The sequence below is a fragment of the Anas acuta genome, chromosome 1 (genome assembly GCF_963932015.1).
Source record: "Anas acuta chromosome 1, bAnaAcu1.1, whole genome shotgun sequence".
Taxonomy (NCBI): domain Eukaryota; kingdom Metazoa; phylum Chordata; class Aves; order Anseriformes; family Anatidae; genus Anas; species Anas acuta.
The window spans coordinates 21,976,735-21,997,024 of NC_088979.1; the positions used below are offsets into that span (position 1 = coordinate 21,976,735).

Here is a 20,290-nt window from a genome sequence, read left to right on the forward strand (position 1 = left end):
CTGGCTGCTACAAGTCATCACACTCCGGCTCCCAAGGCCATGGAAAATTCAGAACGTCCTGTCATCACCGCCCACCTTGCCATCAAACGTCTTCTCACAAAATAGCCTCATCAAAAAGGGGATTCTGTATTGTGATCCTTCTGAAGACTTGCAAATGCTAAAGAGCACATTTGCCCCGTTTTTAAGCCATCACCAATGATTTCACTTGCTTTTTAGGCGTATTTTAGGAAAAAAAGAGACCCAGGTCCCTTTGCAAGAACACATTGTTTCTGGAAGCCATCACACTAATAATGAACAAAAGAGCTACTGTATACAAGCAGGCTATAGGTGACATTTCAAGATATAAATGATTATTCTTTTCTTTACTCTGACAACTTCCAGGTTATCAATTGTTTTCTAAGCATTTTAGGCTCCATGAAGCTGGCATTATGGGGAAATGCTATTGTTTACCCTTTCACACTTGACAAAAGCAATTCCCACGTGAAAGACAAGTTTAGCCGTGGGACACAGTCTCGATACCTAAAGGAGGAAATAGTCTGGTGAGTTCCCAAGCACAAGAAACTGTCATGTTGTCACCCTCTATTTTAAAAGCACAGCCACTTTGTTCCTTCGCTGTAGCTATTTTGGTCACTACGGTCTGTTTTGTTATGGCTTATGTAAATGCTATATGAATGATCAATCATAAATGTAACCAAAAATAATAAAAGCTATGTATTGTAAAAAAATAAAGTTATCAGATCTATTAAAAATAGTAACTTCTTCCTTATACAGAATTTATAATACACAGAAACATCTCATAGCAAAATCGTGACGAAGGAATCGAAAAGGGAAACAATCACAAGGAAGTTTAAGGTTGCCCTTAATTCTCCTTCAGCAGTTTAGTTGGTTCTTAATCCCCATAATAAATCCAATTGTCATTTGATACCAAAAGCAATGAATATTTTTAATGGCTTCAGTTTTGAACCTCTGTTTTTAAAAAACATTAAACATCTCACTGTGCTGGCTGCAACCTTGTCAGTCATGTTAGTGGGATATTTCTCTTTTAATAAAATAATTACAACATTACAAATTCCTGTATGTTCAGGCCAGGAACAATACTCATGCTTTTTATCATTAGCTTTTTACATTAGTGCAGAACTGACTTTAAAAATTGACCAACACAGCAACTGGAAATCTACCTGGATTTATTTGGAGAAACACAGTTCACGTCTGTCAGTTTTTAAATCATCATTATTATAAATGATATTATAGGTCTGTGCATTATATCAACATTTTTATTTCTTCCCTGCATACTTCCTTTAGAAGATACTTTTTAAGATTAATGTACTTTAGTGTAGAAAATAATTTCAAATAAATAAGCATTAGAACTTGCTCAGCAGGTAATATTTATAAGTCCATCAAGATCAGATTAAAATAAAAAATATATAGTCCAGTCAATCTCAAACTGAGTTGTGCTCATTCTGCACATTAAAGTTAACTTATTAAATGTCCGTTGTTGACTGAAAACAGCAGTTTTTAAAGTTAATCAGTTTATTCAGCTTTGACACTTTTGACGAGGCCGATATCAAAGTGGAAGAAAAGATTGATCCAAAGTTTTCCTGATCGCTCAGTAGGAGACACAGCAAGAGAAAAAAAAAAACAACATGCAAAATGTAGCACAGGGGATCTTCCAAACCCCAGCTTCCACGTGCTTTGTCAAAGCAGAAAACACCCGTCTGAACTCAACTGGAAGCTCATGCGATATGATTTTGTTTGCTATTCCTCCTATGTCCAACCCATGGGGGAATGTGCACCACCTCAGGGCCTGAAAGGTAGCAACAGCAATAAAAAATCAAGATGATATGAGACACCTGTTACTGTTTAATGAGTCCTTTAATGTTTTACATTGCTTTGTGTTGTACAATCATTCCTTGTGCTCTTATATTTGAGGATCCGAGAGTAAACAGCCTTTTTGTTGCAGTGCTCACCTCTGATTGTAACGTCTTTCTTTTGAAGCACTTCTTTCCCCGTGTATATGTTCCTTGCTCGGCAGATATAGGTGCCTGAGTGTGCCAGGGAAACGTTCTTGATGGTCAGAGTGAGGGTGATGGAGTACTCCTTGTTGAGGGCCCTTCTTGCTTTCGTTTGGTTGTTGACTGTCCTTGGTAAAATCCAAGCGATGTCTTTGTACAGGAATTTGTTGGCCGAACAGGACAATACCAAATTCTCTCCTTCAATGGGCATTTTTTCCAAATTAATGTGGAATCCACTCGGTACATCTGTCAAAAATCAAGAACACCCTTTAGTTTATGTGAAATGAATGAGCCAAAATTAACACGAAATATATTTTCCCCTTTATCAGGAAGCCTTTGAACTAATCAATGTCGTTGTCTTCCTGCTGAAGTCTCTAATCTTTCCTTTCATATGCTAGGCTCTAGCTATTCTTATAATTTGTCTTAGAGCTATGAGACACTTGGGCTTGGACATCATCTCATGTAAACTGAAGCTGCTCTTGGAAGTATCGAGCTTGTATAAATGTTATGCCAAGTTAAGACAGACTGGGGCAAGGTACCAAATTATAGACAGCATGCTGGGACTGTGAAAAAAGACAAAAATTCTTGTCTCAGCTGCAGCCTGTGAACTGTGTGAGAGAAGATGAATATCTAGAAAGTGAGAGAAAAATTCTGCAGCTCATCACGCTTGGATATATTTCCTTTTTATTCGTGAGTGGTCAGATAAGTTATGTCTTTTTTTTTTTTTTTTTTTAGTATGCTTAAGATCCAGAAAAAAATATGGAATATGTGGTTACGTGCCTGAATTTCCCTCAGAACAGAGGTATTTATTCCATGCACGTAAAGCATATCAGCCACCCAAGAGGAAAGCAGAATCAACACCCTCTGGCCTGGTGCGAACTGGGTGCAGGCAGTATCAAGGCAAAGATCACTCTATTCAGACTGCTTAGCATTAAACTTAGGTGAGTAACATCACCTGAGAGAAATCAAGGACCGCTGCACCAAAGCATTTCCTCAGCATAAATACGACTTGAGTTTTAACAAGGATTTTGCATAGCTCAAATAGTTTGATAGCTTGATAGTTCAGGCAGGAACTGATTTAGCCAACAGCGTAAAATGCCTGACTTGCAAAGACACATGGGTGGTTGGATGTAATGTTACAGCAGCCTCCAAAGCCTTGAGAAGGGCCTGGACCCACGGCCTTCCTGGTCACCTCCTGGCCCTCTCCACTGGGGCTCAGCCATGCCGCCGGCCTAAGTGAAAGTAGAAGCAAGTTCCCGAGAGAAAACACTTCCAAGTTTTTCTCCTAGAATGCAACCTCTCTTGGTTTATTTGTAGCCAATATTCTGATAAAGTCATTTCCTTCTCCCTCCAGTGAAATCGGCTTTGGCCATTTTCAATTGTTCTCTCACTGCTAATTGCTACGGCACTTGGCTGTGAAGTTGCCTCAAGACCGTAAGATCAGTTTCATCTTACATAAGGGAGAATTATGCCTTCTTTTCTTGTCTCTTAGAGCATGAACAGCTCAACACAGACTTTCATTCAGCTCCACATTTGCCAGTGTCACTTCTTGCCTAACGTCACTGTGGCAGGGTGAAGAATATGTCCCCAGAGAACAACATCCCACACCCTCTTTCAGTAACCTCTTTCATTGATTGACCAATCCACTAGAAAGCTTCTTCTGACTCCCTAAATTCCCAATAATAACATTTTATACTGGATTTTTAATGAATTGTTCCTTTTATATTTTATTGTGGTCCTCTTTTTTCCTCTTTTTGGCAAAGAAAACTATAAAAACCTTTAATGAATTTATTTATGACTACCATCATCACATTCTTTGATATGGAAGGGCATGTGGAAACAGATTCTGGTTTCAGTTCAGTATGTATCAATTGGCAGTGCCACTAAAATGAAATAAACCATTCCCTACAGGAGGTACAGCATATTTAATGTAAAACTTCAAAATGTAGACATCTACTAGTTTTGTGTACGGGCAAAAGTTTATAGTCATGGAATGACACAAGTACCTCCAGAAAGCAATGTAGCCCCTTGTCTTCAGATGAGTCAAATTCCAGAGATCCCAATCGCTCACGATTAATTATGAAGTGTTCTTGCATGACCAGTTTAGGCTTAGATACCCAACTTAATGCTTAAGTTAGATTAAGTGAATCCTGTGCTTGATTTTGTTGAAAAACATTGAATTCTGGAACATTGAAGTCCAACCAAGGTCCAAAGTTTTGATCTAAGAAATTGCTGCATCTTACTCACAGCGTATCTGAAATTGTTCTGATATGTATTGGGAAAGCCAGGGCACTGGCCTAGAATACTGATAATTTTTGGCTTTCACAGGTGCCAGTGCTCAGTAAAAGATGGGAAGAGCCAAGTAAAACTCTAAAGATGGAACTAAAAATCCCCTGGGACTGAGGCAAGTGATCTATTTTTAACGTAGAAGGATAGCGTGCCAACAGAATAATATAGTTGTAACTACTTCCATGTTGTCAGGTCTGGAGCTCTTCCTAGATGTGTCTTCTGTGAAGAAAGACTATTTTCTGAATAAATCCATGGACAAAAGCAAAATGCACAGGATTCCAAAAGAATCGTTTGTTTAAAGGCTACAAGCCCACTAATATATGACACCTCTCACCAATTGTTACAGTCTCAGGCTAGCTAAATAACATAGCTGGGAATAATGTAAAAGGGTTTTATTTACTTTAGTGATTTGAAGCTTCCTGTGGAAATAGCTCCCAGGTTTCCTGATGGAAGATTTTGTTTATCTTTGCCAAGCGCCATCAGGAATCTCAAAATAAAATGCGCTTAGTGACATTGGGAAACCAGGGAGATAAGGCAGAGCTGTTCCTGTTTCACCCTCTGTAATTGCAAACACACCCATGGGCCTGCTGTGTGCCAGCAAAACAGCCCAAAATATAGGGAAAGGGGCAGGATGGAGCGAGTGGGGCTATCATAGTTAAATTTGGTATAAAGGTGTTGCAGAGACTGTTTCAGTATCAGTGAGCAGGAATGCTCAGAAATCACCTTTCCATGTCACTTGTACTTAAGGCTCACAGCTACTTGTGTCCCTAGAATGAAGATTTGGCTTTAGAAATAGGTCAGTGTGTCAAAATTGCTTTCATTTGACAAAGGCAATAAGAAAAAGTTACTTCAGGGCCCATGGATTTCATGTCCTACACACTCAGGCACAAGGTAAAAAACTCTACCACCCTCACACCTCCCTTGAACCCACATGAACCCACTTTGAACCTAGAAAAATTATGAGAGATTTACAATAATTTAAAAGTGAGGGGTTGTTGTTACAGAGTCAACTCTACTACACTTTCTTGTTCTTATTTCCTCACACCTGCCTTCCCATGAAGGGGCTGACTGCAAAACTAGGTTTGCTGGGATGGGTTTTGCCTCCCCATCACCTTCCCAGTGGTTTCTGCCTATAGAAAAGAGACTCCTCACACCAGCACAGTTTCTACGGTGGAGCAAGCACTTTTCTTCATCCTCAAGGCATGACCAAGATAGACTCCAAGGAGACGGATGTCTCCATCTGCTCTCTGGGATCCTTTATGTCCTGTCCCTCTTAAAAGGGGCAGCAGCTCCTCTTCCTACAAGGGATCACCATCTCTGTTAAGACACTTTCTGCTCTTACACTAGGTTTTGTGTGGTTCAGGCTGCCTTCATGTGGCACCAAGAAACCCCTATAACATAACTTAAACTAACCCCAGGCTGTCACCCAAGATTCAAAGTATTGGTTTTGAACTCATCAGAACAAAATGCTCTGCAGTGTCCTGCTCATTTCGTTCACATCCATCATCATTAGGGTCTCTTGTTTTTTAATTCTTTAGCATGTTATTTAGTGAATGAATGCTGGAGAAATGACGCATTTTTTTCACTGACGTGAAACACAGGCTGTTATCCAGCCACAGCAGTTTGGTCTCAGCCTGACAGAGGAAAATTATGATTACGCCATGCAATCAACTGAAGCGTTATGTGCACGACACAGAAAAATGAGTCTAGCTTGATTTTTTTGCAAGAACAAAACAACAGCATTGTTTAAACAAGCTGCCTTCAATCAGTGCAACTGAGCGTCAGAGGATGAACAGGACTTTCCATGTCACACAATTGAAGTGCTCAGCTCCAGGAACTAAAAGGACAAATGCATTTCAACATCACCACCCTATATAGAAAGTTTGCCACCAGTGAAGATGTTAAGAATTTCCAAGCCATAATAAAGCAGCCACTCCTCTTTCTGAACACCAGCCAATACCAAAGTCTTCAAAGGAAAGTCATAATATTCTGCATGTTCTCATGCAAGCTCTGGTATCAAGGAGAAGGATTTCCTTCTATCCCTGGTCAAGATCTGAGAATGTGAGATCTAAGAAGGGAAACTAACTCCCTCATGTCACAACACTAAAATATCCCAAACTTTGAAGGGGAGATTTGCGTACTGCAAATCAAAGTTCAGCTTCACTTGGTTTCTTCCATGTAGTGTTTCGAAGACTGAGGATGAAGAGCTAGAGAAGGTCATATTCAAAGAGCAACAAGCTCAATGAGTGAGTCTCAGTGACTGCTCAAAGCTACGTGGGAAGTCCTCACATTAATTTATGGCACATTAATTTATGTAGAATGATGTGTCATTGTTAACCTTTCTGTTCAAACAGACACAATGTAAGGGCAGGGAACAAAGCAAAGCTGGGGCAGCAGTCATCTTTGAGCTGGCAAATGTTCTTGTCACATCCATTAACAGAACATGGCGATATTCTTCTTGTTTCCATGTTCTAACAAACAACCTGCTTATGCATCACTTATCTGTCTACATTTCAAGGACTACTTCTCCTGCTTGGTACTGAATTTATGTATTTATAGATAATTGGCTCTTTCTAAATGTGGAAGTGTACTATTACAGCCAGAACACTTCAAAAATATAATTTTTGGTCCACAAAATGGTGTTTGTGTGTGTGTGTGTGTATGTTCAGATAGGTCTTCTTCCTTTTTTTTTTTTAACCAAATCTGGTGTTTGTCTATTCTCCCTTGGTAGTTTTCTGTAGTTAACAGTATGAGTTTCACTAACATTGTTCATCAGAATAATAAGCAGGAGATTGACAATAAAAACAGATAAGAGAACCAGCAAAAATTAAAACATATACATTGAAATTACTTTTCCTTTTAGCTTCAAGATCATGATTTGTGGAATTAGGTATCAGAATATTTTAACCTTTCATCTTTTCTCATATTTCTGAATGGTTTTCATTTCTTTAATGACCTATTCTGAAAACTGTCATTAGCCTAAGTGCTCCATGAACTACTGCTTTGTAAACAAAACTAAAAATAAATCTTTCACGAGAAAACAAATCCTTTGTTTTGGCATCTGCAGACATTATGCTTCTAAATACTGCAGTAGTTATTATCTTAAACTTGTGTGTTGTTGTTGTTAGTTTTTTTTGTTTGTTTGTTTTTTTGTTTTTTGTTTTTTTTTTTTTTTTCCAGTAATTCCTAAAGTCAAACTATTTAATTGTTTGTTTCTGAACCTGCAAATGCTTACATAGTGATGGATAAATAACTGGAAACATGCTCGCATACACAGCTAGCACAATGAGTCTTCTCAGTGTCATGGCCCAAATCCCATCCAAGGGCATACTTCTCAGAAGAGGGAGCAAAACTCTTCAGCTTGCACCCTGCCACTTTTCTACCTAAAAATAGTCCCTGAGAGCTGTAAGAGGCCACCCAGGTACTCCTGGCCTCCCTCCTGTGGTACCTGTAAATGCTGGCACTGCTCTGGGCAGTGAGCTGTGACACCTCCTGGTTGGGAGCAGGATGAGGCTGTAGACACAGTCAGTGTCACACATGATGCTGGTGTGTGAGAACACAGTACCACCGCACATACGGCATGACTGCAGAGTCCAGGTGACTTAAAAGGAGGAAGTACAGGTTGCTATATTTGGGGGCAATTTGTGTCACTCTGGGGTATTTGATGAAGGCATGAGTCATTCACCAAACCTGGTGACCTTAGAAATACAGACCAGCTGCTGTGAGAAACAGGAGCACCAATAGGCATGGAATAAGTTTATAAGTGCACATATTGAAACAAGTCTCAAACTTCGGGATATGAAAATGCCATCACAGCCTGACAACTATAATCATAGGACTAAGAAGCATGTTTCGATCTAGCGGGGAATAGATCTTACCTGTTACAATAAAGCTGACATTTCTTTCAGCTTTTCCCACTTTGTTGGATGCCACGCAGCTGTAGATTCCAGAAGATTTGGTGTCAGCTACAACAAGAGTGCTGGCAGTCTGCAAAAGAAAGAAGAGGTTCAGCTCTCGTTGGATCACGAGCTCGGTTAATGCTTCCCTTCTCTTTTTTCTAAGTTGATAGTCCTATGATTCAGTCTCTCCACTCATTCAGTGGCAGGCACCACTGAAGCTATTTAAAGGAGGTATCACCACATAAAGTTTTGGAAAGGGTGGAAGAATAACAGGAAAAAAGCTCCTTGAGAGACCGTTATATTATCAGAGCTGTCATAGCCAAAAATCTTTGAATGCATCTCTCAGGTTGATTTATCTCTTGGTGCTGATGTGATGATAAGCTACAAAACATTAAACATGACACAATGTGGTCTGCCTGAGGAAACAACCAGCCTGTAGGGCAGCCATGACTGCAAAGGGAATAGATGAGGAATGCCTCAGGCAGTTGGATAACACTGGGAAAAAAAGGTTTGGCACAACATGCATTTGATTTCTCTTTCATTTTCTCCTGTAAGTGTTAGGTGAGAAATGACAGAGGCAAAGGAGAGGTTTACTCATCCTCTTTTGGACTATCTCCTCTTCTTGGATTTACTACTTCTTTTATTAAGTAATAATATGTTGGGTTTCTTTACATTGCATTCTAGCACCATCTTAAGAGGTTCACGCATATTTTCACAAAGTAATATAACTTGCAAGATGAGACTTTGGAAGGCCAGAGGACAAAAGAAAGAACAAAACAAAACATTGTTATAGTAAGAGTTATACCTTCATGGTGATGGAAAGCCATGGTCTAATGTCTTGGGCACTAAGTGAGAGAAGAAAGTTATGCACAGGCAGCTGAGGTGTCATTCTGATATGGAGCTGAGACATGGGGCATGCACAGGGGGTTAGCATTAGGACTTGCTCTCAGATACAACAATAGCTCAATTTTCTGTCTTTCTGTCCCCATTTTAGTTCTTTGGTAAAACGTGCTCTGACTGGAGTTATGGGCAGAACTGGGACAATGATGAAAGGAAATTCTGTGGCCATGGAATCCTGTTGCTTGGAACTGTTTGGCTTTTCTAAAAATCTTTGAAATAATTTCTCTGTAATTAATACATTCTTTTAGGTCTGTCTGATTGCTGCAGCTCAGAGAAAACCACAAGAGTGTGAGTCAGTACTAAATAAGGACCAGTTATCTACACTTTTACATAAGCTCTGGCTGAGAATTTGGGCTGCTTCTGCCTCTTACTCAGAGACTTCATGGCACTCCCCAAACTACTTGCTGTACCCCTAAATAATACAAATCTTCTGTTTTCCCAAAAACATTATTTATTTGAAAACGTCTAATACTTTTCCTCCTATGCAAGCAAACACAGTGAAGTTAAGTCATTTAATTTTGGCCAAGGTATTTGTTTTAGAAAGCTGCCTTATGGCCACATCAAAACAACAAATGATGTTAATAACACCTCTACCCTGTTAAGCTGTGCCAATGGCCAGCTACCTTTCTGCTAGTAAATTGCATCTCATTTTCGGCTAGAATTTTTCTAATCTGCGTTTTTGGCTCTTCTGAAGGAAGGTTAGTAATACCAGATAGGTAATTACAGCCCTTAAAAGAATTCATACAATTTGGCTAAATTCAGTAGGCTGACCTCTATGAATTCCTAATTATAAAGCACGGGTCCAGCCCTGCCTGTATTTCGTCATTCTCTTTGAATTCCTTCCAGTTTTTAAATAAAGTGTGGACACAGGGTCCAGAGGCAGGATTCCTGCAGCTGTTTCATCCACACTAACGTAGGATGGAAGGAAGTCCCACAACATCTGCTAGAGGGCCAACGTGGGTGGCTAAGAACTGCTTCTGCCATTCCCAGACTTTCCACAACAAAACCATTCTTTCTTATGTCACTCAACATTACCTCATGGCCCCTTTGCCCAGGTAGCAACGACCTGTGACCCAAAATGCACACTGAAGGAGAATGAGACTCTTCCTCTCTGACTCCAAGACGTCTGTCTTGATCCTACTACACCCAGAGTTAGACTACTTCTGAGCCTGAAAAATGCATGTCAATTATTCTTCCCACAATTACTTTAATGGTTTGGATTATTATTATTATTATTATTATTATTATTATTATTATTACTATTACTACTACTACTGTTATTATTATTATTTATTATTATCATCATCATCATCATTATTATCATTAGTGGTGGTGGTGGTATCAAAGTTTATTTTGTCCTGACATTGTCAGGTATTAGTTTTTAATGAAAAAAATAATCTGAATTTTACTGTTCCAACCCACTACAATGTGATTATTACTTTTATTACATTGAGAATATCTCTTACAATCATACTCTAGCAGATAGACTATAATTACTGGCTTGAGTGCTAATAGATTATACTTTTACTTGTATATTAAATGATGATAGAGGATGTGCCTGGGCACCAAAACCCAGTGATTTATACTGCTACCTTGTTCCCAGCATTGCTTTGGTTTTGACCAACTTGCATTGTCCCAAATAATCCTCTAAAACAGGCTAAAGATCACTCCCAACTAGCAACTTCCATGTAACCACCACCTTTGGAGGGTAAGGGAGATAAATGTAATGAACACAGGCCCTATTATTGACTAAAACAGAGATAGCCATAGTGTCTAGAAGAAGCAAGGCTGACTTTGCAACATAACAGAGTATTTTAGAGACAAATTGTCTCTGTGTAAATCTTTGAGCTTATAAATTAGTCATGAGGATAAGATAACATCTCTTTGAGCAGGTCGTGAGCCCTCCAGTGGTGCAATCTGCGTTCTGCACTGTGGATGCCAGCCAAAACCCACCAGAGAAGCGGTGTATATAAAACAAAGCATGGCATGATTCTGTTTATTGAGTAATTATAGCTGTTGAGATCAGTCTGTTCTGTGTGGTTTCCCTATACAGCTATTGCTGCAAAAGGAACAAGAGAAAAAGTCTTCACAGCCTTGTGTTGTCTCTGCAACAGAGAGTTTCAGACCATGGATTTGCAACCAGATAATGCACAAAAAGTCTGAATCCAGTTGCCATGATCAGAGAGAGAGGAAAAAATCCTTTGTGGCATGCATGACACGTTGAACCTGCTCTTCTGCCCACAAACCCCATTTGCCACCAAAACTTTGATCCTTTCTGCCTCCTCCCTGCACCCATCCCAGCTGAAGCACTTTGCTACAGGCTCATTTCAGAGCCTGGGGAAGTAAATCACTCACTGCTGCTGCTTCTGCCAGCAACTAAAAGAGAGATAAAGCAGACACCCTGAGATGGAAGAGGAAGTTACAGATTTTCTCATGGTGGAAAGTGATGAGGAAAAGACTTGGGGGAGTGTACACAAAGTGCAAAGCAGTGTGCGTGGTCTTTGTGGTTGGAGGCAGGGCAGTCTGGTGGTTCTCCTGGAGTGTCTGCTTGAATTTCTCTCATCCCATAGTAGCTCAGATAGAGGATTGCCGCTGCTTCAGCTGATGGCAGTGAAGCAAGTGGAGGTTTCAGTTGGTAGCATGACTCTTAGAAAGCCTCTGGGCATATATATGCTCCATTCAGAGACTGTTGTGCTAAGTAGGAAATAAATGAAAATATGATTTCCTCACCCTCTTGGATTTATCTTTGGCTAAAGGAACATTATTTAGGAAGACAAATGTTGAAATATTGGCAGCACACCATCAGATTATTCTGTTTATGCCAAAGACACATGATCTGTATGCCTCACGCTGGGAAGGACCATCAGTGCAAAACATCTGGACAACATGGTTCATCTTCAGGACCACCAATATGGCCACAGAATAAACACTAAAATAGCTTCAGTAGCAGGACATGAATATGTGCAGAACAACACTTCTTTCCCCAGGTCAGACAAGCAAGGAGAGCTTCAGTTTCCTTCTTGAGCAGGCCATGAGACTGAATGCATCCCTCTGATTCACAAGGAGGTTGCCCTACGGACAACTACACACCACCACAGACACCTCCTGTTCCCCTTCTCAGGCCGTACATAGAGTAAAGCAAGATTAGATTCACGCCTCCCCCACAGACCCAGGAAGGGGATGGGTTTCAGGAGTTGCAGCTCAGCAGAGGCAAGTGCCAAGTTCTCCTGGTTTTAATCTCACCAAGTGCTAGGCTCTGCTGGCACCTCCAAGTCATCTATTTAAATGTGTTGACAGAATTTCTAGTAGCACTCAGGAGGGCCTCAAGAGAAGTTACAATGTGCTGAAAGAGAGGCAGGCTACACTCCCAGTGCTATCTTTAGCCTGGCTTCCTAGGAAGATCACACTGTCTGCCTGTCCTCGGTAATTTTTTAACCCATTGCCTGCGTTCAACCAAAATTGACAGATAATCTCAAAGTTCAAAAGTTCTCCTATGTTTTATGGGAACCATATGTTGGGTAGAGGAGAAAGACTAAAACAAGTGCTGCTGTAATGAACTAAACTGCTCTTTCTTTTATTTTGGGTACCAGCTGGCAAACCAGCATGGATGTACGGGCTAGTTAGAGGGCACATACAGGGACTCAGGACAAGCAGAACATGTGCTTCCTCATCTCATCAGTAAGGAGGGGACATGGGAGAGAGCTAGAGGCTTAGGGCTTGGCATAGAAGGCACAGAAGAGATGGAGTTGTCCTATATTCCAAGGCCACACCTTAGAGGTCATGTCCAAGAGGGACTGACTCTCCACCTTGATGTTGTACTGCGACAGTTTCTAATATTACCCACAGATAGCATGTGTTGGAAGGACCAATTATTGCCAGCCAAACTAGAGATGGACAAGCGCGAGTCTGGATTTGGTCTTGTAGAACCTTCTTACAGGGTCATTACTTTCCATTTGTCCTAAAATCAGGTGGCTTTATCACTCGCAAAGGATGGGACCACTAAAAATTTGTGTCAGTAAGGTATTAGGTATTTATGCATAGAAAAAAAAAAAAGGCCATACATATATATATATATATGAATAAGCACAACTTCACATGTTAGTATTCTTTATACCCATCTGCCCTTCTGTCTACTATCTCCTTCCCTGGATTTTCTCATCCTTTCTTCTTGGCCAACACCTTCTATTCTCGTACATCTGAATCCACCTTCTTAGCCATCTTCTGTGCATTCTCCATCCCCAGGATCTTTGTCCAGTCTCTCCTGCAACTCCCTGTCCCTGATATACCTGTACAAGGAGTACTACCTCCTTCTTTCAAAGCTGTTGATTATCCAACAAGTGGTTTATCCAATGAACGCACACACAGGAGGGAATATGCATATACTGCAGTGGTACCAATGAACACCTGAGCTCTTTGCATCTCATTATTGCAGGTCATTCACAAGTCAACATTTTAAGAAACCACTGATCAGGCTAATAGTAATCATAATCATAATCAATATTAGCCCTGAGCTATAGTTAGGAGATAGCTTTGGGTAGGAACACTGAGAAGTGATGGTTGTTAGCAGCTGAATGACAAGAGAGTGCCTGAGATCTGTTCACATGATAAGCCTAAGAATAGGTCAGTTTTGTAGGAAGTCACCAAAAACGTCCAAAAATAAAAAGAATGAAAATTTGGGTGGGGAAATCAAATCACTTCAGGAGTTGTTTTATGACCAAGTATTATGACTTCTGTTACAAACTTCTTCCGTTATGCTACTTGTGTTTCTCAATGTCTGTTTAGAGAGGCTTCAGCGGAAATGTTACTAAAACACTGTTGTCACGGTTTCTCTGTCACCAGAAGAATAATGCAGAACAGGCTTCCTGCGTTACTTTAACCATGCAGACATGAGGTTTGAAGTTTTTCTAACTTTAAATATATACTTGTGGCTACCTGGATAACCACAGACAAACAAACATCCAATCAACCTACCGCAGAGAAAGGCCAACTTTTGGAAGGATTCATATACTGCACATACAGGAAACTAAGGAACTGGCATGAGGTCTCTAACCAAGGTGAAAGTGGCTACCTTTATTGATAAAAGAAAACTTTTGACCTTTCCTTGTTCATCTCTTTCCTTGATTACAATAATCTCATCCGGTGGTCACCCCCATTTCTGCTTTCATGCTAACCCAAAAGTGTAACTTTTTGAGACTCTTCATCCATTTCCTACTGCTTTGTCTCCTACTACTTTGTTGTTTCCATTGAGCTTTGAGATTGTTTGTACCATGCTTGCTATGCTCGGATGTGGAAGTGGGGTAGACACTCTGTTTAGATAGCAGGACTCCATTGATGTGGAAGTGCCTCGGCGAGCTGTTCTTAGCTGTGTGCAGTAGCAGAACTGCTCACAGTAGCAGTTCATCAGAGCCAGACGCTTGTGATGACGTGCTGCATTCAGTGAGCTCAGTGCTATTAACAGTTTTACAATACCCCAGCACATGAGGAAGGGTTTTGTCTGAACTCTGTCCCCTGGAGTTTGCTCCAGGAGACCAAGAATGACTCTTGGATTGCAAAGAGTGAAAAGCTATAGACTCCCACAGAAAAAAAAAAAAAAATAAAAAAAATAAAAAAATTCCTGGATGCTCTAGAGCAGCTGTGTGCACACAAATCATGCAACTCACTGTTTGGCCAGGAACCCAGGCTTAGAGAGCATTTTCTACTTACAATAGCATTCCAGCTGTGCTTGAAAAGCTACGGAAGAGCAGCAGAAATGAAGAAACCTTTGAAAAGCATTTCTCAGAAGCAGAGAGAATTCACTTCAAGCTAAGAACTTGAAAACTACAGATGGCATGCATATTTCCAGCATGGATGGCATGCAAAGCAGAAGCCAGGCAGAAGTACCTATCTTCAAGGTGCTTTCTTCCTAACAGCACCACAACCAGGTACACTTAAAAAAGATGGGCAAACAGATTGTTTCACTCACCTGCCCTTCCCCATAGGGAGCAGAAAGGATAAAGCAGTACAAGACAGACCTTTCTTAGCTGAACTAAACCGCATGAAGACAAGTAATAACAGGAGAGTTGCTACATTTCACTGTAAAAATTTCCATGTAACACATGCAGAGATCATCCCTTGGTTCATTTCTGGGCATCCTTTTTTAAAAAAGGGGCAGCTTGCCAAAGACTTCAAACAAAATCTGCAGCTCTGCTGCAAGGACCCATTATTAGCATCTTCCTCTGGGGAGGAATTTTTTCACTGCTGACTGGAAGTCGGTCTGACATTTCAGCCACTCCTCTTCTGCTATCTCCAAAACACACAACACACAAGGAGAATGAGGTCTGGCCATTAGGCAGCTCCTTCTGTACCCTGTGAGCAGGTAGGGCTTCACCCACAGCATACCTAGATGTCTTCTGGAAAATTACCGGGTTCTCATGGGCTTTTGTTCATAATTCCCCCTTTGGAATAGGCTTTGTCTTCCTGTGCCTGAAATGATTTCCCTTTCCTCCTGCAAATCCCTCTGTATGTCACTTTTTTTTTTTTTTTTTTCATGTGCTTTCCTATGATAGTATCCCCTAGGAAGCTGTTTGCTCCCATCTTTGCCTTGATCTCTAAGCATGTGGAGGTGGCCGGCTAAATAGAGCAAACGTCTCACTGGGATCCAGCCTGTTCCCGTACGCTGGATCTGTGCCATGAACACCTGTGGTACTTTCTAAATAATACAACAGCAGGAGAAAATGCAGTTCCAGGCCTGAATCTTGGCTTCATGCAGAGCCCTATTTATTCCACGGTGTGTGAAAGGGCCCTAACGTAAGAGTAGTTACAGCTCATATCCATTTTCACATGCAAAAAAAAACTGAAGGAGACATCAAGGAAAGTACACCTACATCCCTGGTGTCCTTAGAATTACAAGATGATTTTCAGCATCCTTAGAAATGCCAGGCCTAGAATAAGGTAGGGGAAAAATATCTTGACTGAAAGTTTGGATGGATAGTTCTCCATGACACTGCAAGGTAATCTCACTGGCTTTCTTTTTCATGTTGGACAATGACATGACTGGCCTTATCACCCTTCAAAAGTGCCTACATCTCCCCATGGCCCATGAAAGGATGCTTGACCTGGACTAGACACTTAACTTCTAGACAGTTGATGCAGACGAGATGAATCCCACCATGCAGAGGTGACTGAAATCTCTGAATGAGATGTCTCTTAAACTTTGCTTCTTAAATCTGGATTCATTTGGCCCTTTAAATTTTTTATTGCAAGAAAAGACTTGGTCATCTAATAATCTAGGACCACATCTGCGAATAAACTTTCAAATGAGAGTAAATTGTTTTACTCTCTTAGGAAAAACAACAGGAAATTGTGCAATGGCACAAAATGAAGTAAAGATGGTCTGGAACCCTGCCCTTGTCCTCCTGAGGTGCCCCAAGATACTGCAGGCCAGCTCTGAGAAAGCCAAACATACTGAATCCCTGGCATATCACTTACCTTAATATGACAGCATGCCGAAAAAAGTACATCTCTACATCTCAGCAGATTAGTACCAAATCTCCATCACTGCTGGTGTGGAAGTTACTTACATTTATGTAGGTCTTCATGTAAAAATACTGGCTTACTCACTGTTACATCAATAGCATCTTAAAGCACCTTTACAGCTGATGCTGTCACACAGAAAGGTTATTTGTGCCTAGGACTCATACCTTATTTTTGCCCTCTATTATAGCTGTTCGTTCAGTGATGCTCTGGATCCTGTTTCCTATGTGGCTGCCAGCTTTCACGTTGAAAGATCCTTCAGTATAAGAGCAAAAACCATGCCTGAAGACAAAAAAGTGAAGTGAGTTTTTATTGATTTGGTGATAGACTGAAGCATACAACACATAAACCAAAAGAATTTTTCTGGAAAGAGTGATCATCTGGGGAATCTGCAGGTGTTGTGATCACCATGCAAGAATGGAATGGCTACACTTCAAAAAATCTTGAGGTTTGAACCCTGATGGTTGGATTCATTTCCACAGCTGCCCCCAGAATATTACATTTCTAGAGTCTGTGTCAACATTTAACCAACTATAGACTGGGAGGTCAGAATTTACAATCCAAGCCTAGATATAAGACTGTGTGAGAAAAGTGTGCCATTTCCAATCCTCTTAAGTTTTCAGCCATTGTTGTGGTCCAGGTTGGGCTTCAAAGATGAGTTTATATTATTTTGAGTCCTAAATTCAAGACAATATATATTTGTTTCGAGATCCATTCCTTAAAGAATTGGGTGCCATTTAAATATGTGCAGGTCCTTTTTGTTATGAAAAAAAAAATAATGCAACATTTCATTCTGATTTTTTTTTAGTTCTGTTTACAAAATGGCAAAATATCAATACTGTGATTCAATGATTACAAAATAAACAATAAAAAAATGACCATAATCCTGCAAATTAGTGAAACAAGACAAAACAAAACCATATCTAACAATAGAAAGGATTTAAATGTTCATTTTATCTGAAAAAAAATATCAAAGACATGTTAATGAATGGAAATATCAGGAAAAATGTTTTTGCCTTACACAACAAGTTGGCTTATAATCAGAACATTCAGGTGTGGTCATGGTAGAGCTAATTTGTTTCCCAAAGCCTAATTTGGTACACATGGAAATAAACACATTGGAATGCTTCTTAAATTCTGTCCATCCCTTTTCTTTGAGTATATCGAGTTTTGCTTTTCATCCAACATTGAGTTGTTGCTTGTTCAATTCCAGCTTCAACAGTAGAGCTTAACCCTTCAACGGGGTCAAGATCTTTCAGATACAATATGTTCCTTTGATCTTCCACGTATTTGAAAGACAAGAGCTGTTGTATCCATAATCAAGTTGTCCTGACATGTATATCAGTTGTTTGGAGAAATGACCCTTGAGGGCTGCTGACTGGATAACGGCATCTGATGCAATCCCAACCAAAGAATGAGGTTCATTTCCCTTCAGCTAACTGTGCAGTTTGGTTAAACTTCATGTTGTTTACAGTATCAATGGTACATTAACTTTACATGTTAGTTTTTAATTGTGCAGCATTGCGTCAAATCAGTGTCTTAGCAGACACTGCAGCTTAGGGAAAAGATGACAAGTAAACTAACAAGAGCTGTAATCGTTAGCACAAACTACATGCATCTGCATCCAAATTCTTAACATGCTTTGAGAGTCTCAGGGAGATGAAAAAGCCAAAAATCAGGAGCAGGTCATGGTCATTGGTGCATGGAGAAAGAACAGGGAGAAATAGCATGGCAAGGAAGCCCTACACACACAACCACTTATTCTAGACTGGTTTAAAAGCCACCCTCTAACACATGATTGTTGAGGCCAGGATGGATGAAAGACAGCAAATGCATGATTGTTGAGGCCAGGGTGCATGAAAGACAGCAGCATTAAGACAGTTGATGCATTCAGAAGGGAAAAAATGTTTTAAAAGTCACTCAGAAAGGTAGATGCCATTAATTTATCACATTTAATGCTTGAAAAAGTCTATTTTTGTAACAGGACTTGAACACAGAAGACATGATAATGTTGGTAAACCATTAACATTTCCACACCATAGCAGATGTCAGAAGTTATTTCAGCATGCCAGTACCACAGACACACAAATAGGCAGTATCAAAGGTGCATCTTTGTGCCTGGATGTTTGGACAATCTCTGTACAGGAAGACAGACACCCCACTATCTCATTTCATTCATACTAAGTCATTTAAAAAATGTTCATCCTTTCAAACAGATGGAACTGGTATTTTTCTGCACAGAATGAATTTGTTTCTTGCAATGTTGAAGATCTGCGCTTTTTACAATAAAAGTCTTTACTGAGACACATTTTCATAAAGGACAGAAAGAAGGTATAATGCATATTCAGAAACAGCCTATGTATGTCTGAAAGACATCTCCAATCTCATTTCTTGCAGCTTTGCAGCCTTAGGCTTAGTTATTGTTATATCATTTTTCATAATTCCTTGAAAAGGACTGTATATATTTAGGTTGCAGTGTCATAGGGATGAGGACAGTGCTATGTCTTTGTCGATGCCTAGCACAATGGGGTGCTGATTACTCATTAATACCATAATACAAGCCACCATCATAATTACAATAACATCACAATAACAAGAAAAACACATGTAAACCACTAGATGAAATATTAGCCCTGCAGGCACATACGTGAGCTCCACTGCCTTCACATACCGTATTAACTCCAAACTGCTGATTACGATGTTAATGCAATTATAGGAGAAAATCGAATATGCTTAATAGCTGTTGTCCATGGTTTTAATAATAATAATAAAAAAAAGGAGTCCAAATCAAGCTGTGACCACATTATCTAACAGCCCACAGCGCACAGTGGGAGATGGGACTGCTCTCGTCCCGTGCCACTTCAGCTGCACAGTCTGCTGGCTCAGCAAGCGTTTGCAAATCAGTTTCAGAGTGGCTGCCAGGCAAAGTTTAGGACAAGGCTCAGACTCATCCCTTTGGATGCTGAACCAGATGCTTTCCCTCCCCAGCTGCCAAGCGCTCTCACTTTAACCTCAAAACACACCAGCAGAGCTCCAGGCTCCTGAGTGGGTTGCTGGGGTTATTACTCAGCCATCCTTCCTCTACTTGCTGCCGGTGGTGCCACACGAAGTCACCACTCCAGGCAGCAGCAGCAGGTAGAGTCAAGCAAGTGACAAACGGGAGGGATTAAGAGCCCTGTCTCCTGACCTGCCTTCAGCTCTTAACAACAGGCATTTTGTGACTGAAAGGGAAAAGGCTCTGCGGCACTTAGATGTAGTCATCAAATCAGATGTTTGTGTTAAGTACAGATGCTTGGAAAGAAGTAGAGAAGAAAAAAAAACAAAAAACAAAAACCTGTACCCTGGCTGGAATCAAAATACGTAATTATCTTCCAGCTCATATAATTGATATTTCATTTTGTGTGTCCTCACACAACATCAGATAGGTATTTCTATGTCTTAGAAGTAACTCAAAACTATCAACTCAGTAAAAGAGCAAGGTCATCCTGCTTGTAGCAAGAACTGCCAGTGTTTGCAGGGAAATTCCACTGAATTTTGGATATCTGAATCTCACTCCAGACATCTCCCGAGTGCCTGTGTTCCTGAAATGGTTTGTTGATGGGATGAGCCTCATTGCTTTGCATATTCAGGAAAGTTTGCAGCAGGGTTACCGCCAGGTTAATGAAAAAGCACACAGTG

The 20,290-nt window shown here is 40.4% G+C and overlaps 1 protein-coding gene across 1 annotated transcript in view; it reads right to left on the reverse strand.

Moving 5' to 3' along the window:
* FLT1 (fms related receptor tyrosine kinase 1) overlaps nucleotides 1-20,290 on the reverse strand; it is a 106,271-nt gene that overhangs the window by 36,925 nt on the left and 49,056 nt on the right. Inside the window, 3 exon segments of the mRNA XM_068672339.1 lie at nucleotides 1,968-2,258; nucleotides 8,180-8,288; nucleotides 16,780-16,894. Of these exon segments, the coding sequence (XP_068528440.1) occupies nucleotides 1,968-2,258; nucleotides 8,180-8,288; nucleotides 16,780-16,894 (515 nt within the window).